This window comes from Ixodes scapularis, unplaced genomic scaffold, assembly GCF_016920785.2.
Source record: "Ixodes scapularis isolate PalLabHiFi unplaced genomic scaffold, ASM1692078v2 PGA_scaffold0__279_contigs__length_252992795, whole genome shotgun sequence".
Classification (NCBI taxonomy): Eukaryota; Metazoa; Arthropoda; class Arachnida; order Ixodida; family Ixodidae; genus Ixodes; species Ixodes scapularis.
This window is the reverse complement of record NW_024609835.1, coordinates 192,732,444-192,738,443: the sequence shown is the minus strand read 5'-3', so window position 1 is coordinate 192,738,443 and position 6,000 is coordinate 192,732,444. Positions and strand designations below refer to the sequence as shown.

Genomic DNA, 6,000 nt, shown 5'->3' with positions numbered 1-6,000 from the left:
ATTATAAAGATACCTTGATGTATTCAAATAGTTTTAGGAATTTGATTGTTTTCTAAAAAACATGTCAAACTCGTCACTCCGGTCGCTTTTCGGTCGAATTTGACAGGTCATTACTTTGTCTGTACTTAAGGTGAATTTTCTGTATTTATCTCTACAGAAAGCCCAAAGCAAGCCCATTATAGATATAATAATACCATTATTATCTGCCAAGTAGCCGCTCCGCTACTTTCACGTAAACGTTGTGAAAAATAACAAATGTTCACACATTTCACGCGATTGCGGCTCAAGCAGAGGACATACAACCAAAATATTACATTTTTAGACTTCGAAAAAAAGAAAACTCAAACCAAAAGTTTAGAAACAGCAGTTCCCAACGTTTCGGGGTCGACTTGACTCCTTCTTCAGGGGTGACTAAAAATGGAATTGGACAGCGCGAGCTTCGACCTCTCCTTCTTCTTCTACCGAGGTGATGTTTTTTCAACGTGACGCAGGCCATGGACGTAAATAGATGGTAAGGCCCCGAGGGACCTGTTAATGTTCCCCGGTGTATTCTGGATGTGCCACGACTCCAAGAACAGGCGTCTTCGAATGTGTGGCTCCGTGTCTATCACGTGTGCTTTTCCGAAGTCGATCCGATGATCAAACACCTCACAATGTTCCGCGACGGCGCTACGCTCGCGATCGAAATTGCGCACATCGTTCTGGTGCTGGCGCATGCGTTCGGGAAAAGATTTAGTTTCACCGATGTAGGCGGCGGGGCACTCCGCACACGGTATCTTGCAGACCACGCCCTGTGCTTTCTCTTTTGGGAGGCGATCTTTCGGCCTTGGCATGAGCCGTCCTAATGTTGACACTGGCTTGTGCGCCACTTGGATGCCTTCTTTTCGGAGCACGCGCGCCAGTGTCTCGCTCGTCCCTTTTACATAGGGGACGCTGATGCGCGCGATGGGGCGGGGCTGTGTGTCACCCGACGATCCATGGTTATTGCGCGTGCAGCACTGTCGACGGGCGACGCGTTGGACAAAACTCCTTGAATAGCCGTTTTTTTGGAGGTCAGCAAGTATGGTCTGATTCTCATTTCTTCTGTCTCTTTCGGACGAGCAGATGGTCGTTGCTCTAGACAGGAGAGTAGAGACCACCGACGTCTTGTGACTCGTTGGGTGGTTCGAGTCATAATCAAGGTAGCGTCCGGTGTGTGTTGGCTTCCTGTAGACCGTGAACCCCAGCTTGTCTCCTTGCCTTTTCACCAGAGCATCGAGGAACGGCAAGACTCCATCTCTCTCGTATTCTACAGTGAACTGGATGGCCGGTTCTATGGAATTCAGGTGTGCGAGGAAGTGGTTCACCTCTGATTTCTTCACGATGCAAAAGCAATCATCTACATAGCGCATGAACTCTTTTGGCCTGTTGGCGAAAGTGCTAAGCGCTTTCTGTTCAACCACTTCCATTGTGAGGTTTGCCGTCGCGACCGAAATAGACGCGCCCATTGCCGTTCCGCTGACTTGTTTGAAAAGCTCACCCTTGAAGCTGAAGTACGTACTGCCAAGGCAGAACTCGAGAAGGCGGCATAGCTCATCAACACTGAGGCTGGTTCTTGAGCCCAATGTTTCGTCTTTCTCGAGAACCTCTCTGGCTGCAGCAACTGCTAAGGGAACTGGCACGCTGGTAAAGAGTGACACAACGTCGAAAGACACAATCGTGTCATCATCGCTGAGTCTCACTTGCGAGGCACGTTCCACGAAGTGGCACGTGCCTCGAAGGCACGTTCCACGAAGTAAACATCTTCGACAGATTTCTGTCGAAGATGTTTACTTTCAAGTCATTTTAGACTGTTTTTTCTTGTAGCCAACTGATATGTCTAAAAGAATTTAAAAAATAAAAATTTACAAAAATGGGGTTTTTGAGAAAATCGACCTCAAACTTTCAACATTTGTTGTTTCTTACAAAGTTTACGTGAAGGTAGCGGAGTGGCTAGTCGACAAATCACAATAATATTATTATACCTATAATGGGCTTGCTTTGCGCTTTCTGTAGAGCCAAAGAAAAAAAAAAACCTTAAGTACAGACAAAGTAATGACCTGTCAAATTTGACCGAAAAGCGACCGGAGTGACGAGTTTGACATGTGTTTAAAAAACAATCAAATTTCTAAAAAAAATTTGAATACATCAAGGTATCTTTATAGTACCTATTAAATGAGGGGGAAAATTTAAAAGGGTGTAGAGAAAACAATAGCGTCAGCAGAGGGTGTCAAACACGCGACCTGCGACGGCAGGCAAAAACACCAGTTTCTGCCACTGCGGCTTCTACGGCTCGTAACTCGAGAACAAAAAATCGGGAGAACATGCGGTTTGCGCCCTCCTTCATTTGAGAAATACCCACAAAACATATATTTTTTTCGTGAAAATTAAGATTATACACTTTTAGCCTGCCCGATTTGAGGTGAAATTACCCATATATATATATATATATATATATATATATATATATATATATATATATATATATATATATATATATATATATGTATATATATATATATATATATAAACGATATGGTCTGTATTTTAAAGAGATGATTAATGTCAACCCTTTCAAAGGTTTTAACGAGCATTATTCTTGCTACTAGAGCAAGATTCAGTCTTTCCTTTTAGCCAAAAAAAATTGTTTTCGGTGAAAGCTGGAACCGCTGTCCGGCGGACAATGTGCTCAGAAAGGGAATTAAAACCTCCAAAACAAAATTAACTTGGTTCTCACTAATCACGATAGCCTCACCTAAATTACGTTTTTTTTATATTGCGATCTTGCGTGAAGGAAATAAACAAATGATTAATATAAAATCGCAGCCGTGCAAAATTAGTCTTCATTTTATTAAAATAATGATAAAGGAAGCAGAAATAAAAACCGCCAAAAGCCTCATCCTCGCCGTGTTGTGTTGTGTTGTGTTCGGACCCTTCTGTGTTCCTGAGTCTCGGGTTTTATTACCATGAATCATCACCAGCTCGCTTGTTTTTTTAAGTATTATTGCAGTTATCCTCTCCGTCTTGGAGGAGCGGTGATAAGGGCATTCCATTTGCCACGATGCAGCTTCTGCTGAAATGATATTTGCTCGAACTGCCTGAGAATGACAGTTGAAATTAAACACGTGACGTTTAGTTGACAGTGTAGTTTCACTGTGCGTGCATTTGAAGAGTCTTATGTCACGTTAACGTACCGCAGTCATTCTAAAACCGCATACCGCGACCTTTCGCGTGAGCTCGGCGTTTTGCACGTTGTTTGGCTCCTTCCTTTAACATTTCTTTACGTCAGTGTAAGATTAATTTTCTTCATATTCGTGTCACAGAATTAGAGTGAAAATTCATTTTTGTGACGAGCAGGCAGGTGCGTTGCGCTGACAAGTTTCTGGCATCATGATTAATATTGGAAAGGAAGAAGGAACGTGCTGCACTCACCATCGCGCTCTGACAAGTATAACGTAAGAAAAAAATACCAGTAAAAAAAAAAAGTTGAATACTTTAGGCTTTTATGTATTTCGCTGTGGAGCAGCCTTTTCTGAATTTAATGAAGGAAGACCTTCACAGTTTATGAAGACATTTCAGTACTCTATAAATACACGCTAAGCTCGCAGAATATTTTACCAGCAGTAGCTGTTCGCTTCACAATGTCTGAAGGCGTGTGTTTTGTACTCACAGTAATGCTAACTGTATGCTTTGGAGGTGAGTGACAATTTGACCTGCGTTCAAACATATACAGCATGAATTTGGAAGGTTATGTCAACGATTTAATGAGAGCTTACGTACAACATTATTTTCATACTTTAGGCATTTTGGCTTTTAGACGACTATCTGCTAGCTTACTAACATTTATGGAATCAATGAGAATAATTATTTAGATAATGGTAACCCGTGAAAGTAATCCTGTATGTGCGTTAAAGTAACTAAAATGGTGAGTTATTTTAATACCATGCATTTTTCTCATTTTGAAAGTAATTTTCTCCGATACGTCGTTCGCGCATACGCTTGATTTTTTATTTAGTTCTAGTGCTGAATTTGTTCTAGTATTAGGTAACAAATTGGGTAAACCAGAAATAGAATAGGCACAATTTATTGATGAAAGGGAAAACGAAATTGTTCCGCATTGCTTTCCGCCCGCCTCCAAGAAGCATGACTTAGTATCAAACTTGTTAATACTTGAACGTTGTTTTTGTTGCTCGGAATGTCTTCGAGATTTATGCATAAATAGGTACCAATTGTGCTCACCATGAAAGTGAGGGTAAAACTGTAGAAAAATCAGTTTGACTTTCGTTCATTCTACCATTTTCAGTAAGTAATGATTATTAAATAAGTCTAAAATTGCATCCAGCATTTTTTTCTTTACATCGGAGTTGTTAAGGACTAGTTTCCCCAGGATCATGTCCTCCGCAAAAAAATGTCGACCCACAACTCTGGTTGCCGCCGTCGCTCATAGATGGCGGTAGCTGTCCAGAGTGTTGTGTTTGTTGGTTGTCCGCTTGCCGCCGTCGCTCATAGATGGCGCAACCCTTCGAGCCTTTCCACTCTGGCTTGCCGACTTGCGGCCGGCCATTACTTCATTTCCACCATAGTACAGCTTCGCTGGTCTTCCTTCTTCACCAAAGTGGAAAGGCCAAAAATGTTTAAAGAAATTTTTACTAATCACTTCGTAAACTTGTCGAGTTTGGAGTTTAAATAGATTAAACGTTTACAAGTTTCTAAAGCGAAGTTTGACCGTAGGCGCATAGCTAAAACTGTGTTGGAGCCACCTTGCAGATAAAGCTGCAGACGTTCTTTATAATATTTTTTTTCGACTAATACACTCATTCATAAAGTTTTTAAGGTTTTCTGCTATATTAAACTGACAGTGACATATATCAGCTGAACACTAAATCAAAATGCTATATCAAGCATTTTAAGAAAAGTATAATTTTTTTTTGTAGAAGTTTGGCCACGCACTTTCAGGAGTCCAACATTTTTGGAAGTTTGCCACAGGTTAAAACAATTCGAAAATTTATTCGACCCTCGAGGCTGAACGCTGATCATTTCTAACTATGACAAATTCTCTCTTTACAGAACTGCCTGTGAAGGAGTATGTTTATCCGAAAATTCTCCAAGCGAGAGGCGCAAATGGCGAGAAGATGCTCCACATTCGAGACGGGCTTACTCTGAGCTTAGAAAAGAGCAAAGTGTTCGCCGGAAACTTCAGTTTCACCAAGGGCGACGATGTGAATGACTCCAACAGTTCTGTAAGTACATATAATTGAAGTAGGTTTATACGTTAAAATAAAATCGGGTTAGTGCGTTTCTATGCAGAAACTGTCAGTGCCATACTTATCCGACAATAACTCGCTTCCTCGCTCCATGCTTATCTGCATTCGTGAATTGTACGTTATGAATGACATTCGCCACATATGTTTATGTTTCCTTGTGAGAATTGTTGGTGCCGTCTACCTATTTTACAGCGCGTTCAAAATGATGTGTTTACACTTTAGAAACAGTGTTTTTACGCAAAGTATATCATCCTTCCTGGTTAAGCTTTCGGGGGTATAAGGTTATTTATTATTTTCTAGCACTTACCTGATATGCAGTAAATTATGGGTCAGTAGCCTGTAAACATATTTGCGAAATTCGATATTTAGACGAAGATATTTACTGCAAATGCTAAGACGGCGTGCAAACGCCGAGTACGCAAAAAAAAACTCTACGATAGAAGGTGATTATTGGAATGGTGCGTATATTCTCCGGCTGGCTTCTGCGGGATAATTGTCAATCCCAAATAAAACTTCCCGTTCTGCCTGCAAAAACATCCGAATCGTATAGTATAAACTTAAGATCTGAGCTGTGATCATCACAACTGCATGTACAAATGGCTTTAGCCATGTCCCATAAATGCAATCATGGTGTTGCTCAGCGGATGGTTACGATTGATAAGGACTGGTTTAGTTCATTGTATGAGATTTTAATGAAAATTTGAGTGACGCGTCCTGA

The 6,000-nt window shown here is 41.1% G+C and overlaps 1 protein-coding gene across 1 annotated transcript in view; it reads left to right on the top strand.

The window, feature by feature from the left end:
- Positions 1-3,659: 3,659 nt before the first annotated feature.
- Positions 3,660-6,000, top strand: part of LOC121837907 — a 44,619-nt gene continuing 42,278 nt past the window's right edge. Inside the window, exons 1-2 of the mRNA XM_042293777.1 lie at positions 3,660-3,714; positions 5,086-5,258. Of these exons, the coding sequence (XP_042149711.1) occupies positions 3,660-3,714; positions 5,086-5,258 (228 nt within the window). The remainder of the gene's footprint in view (positions 3,715-5,085; positions 5,259-6,000) is intronic.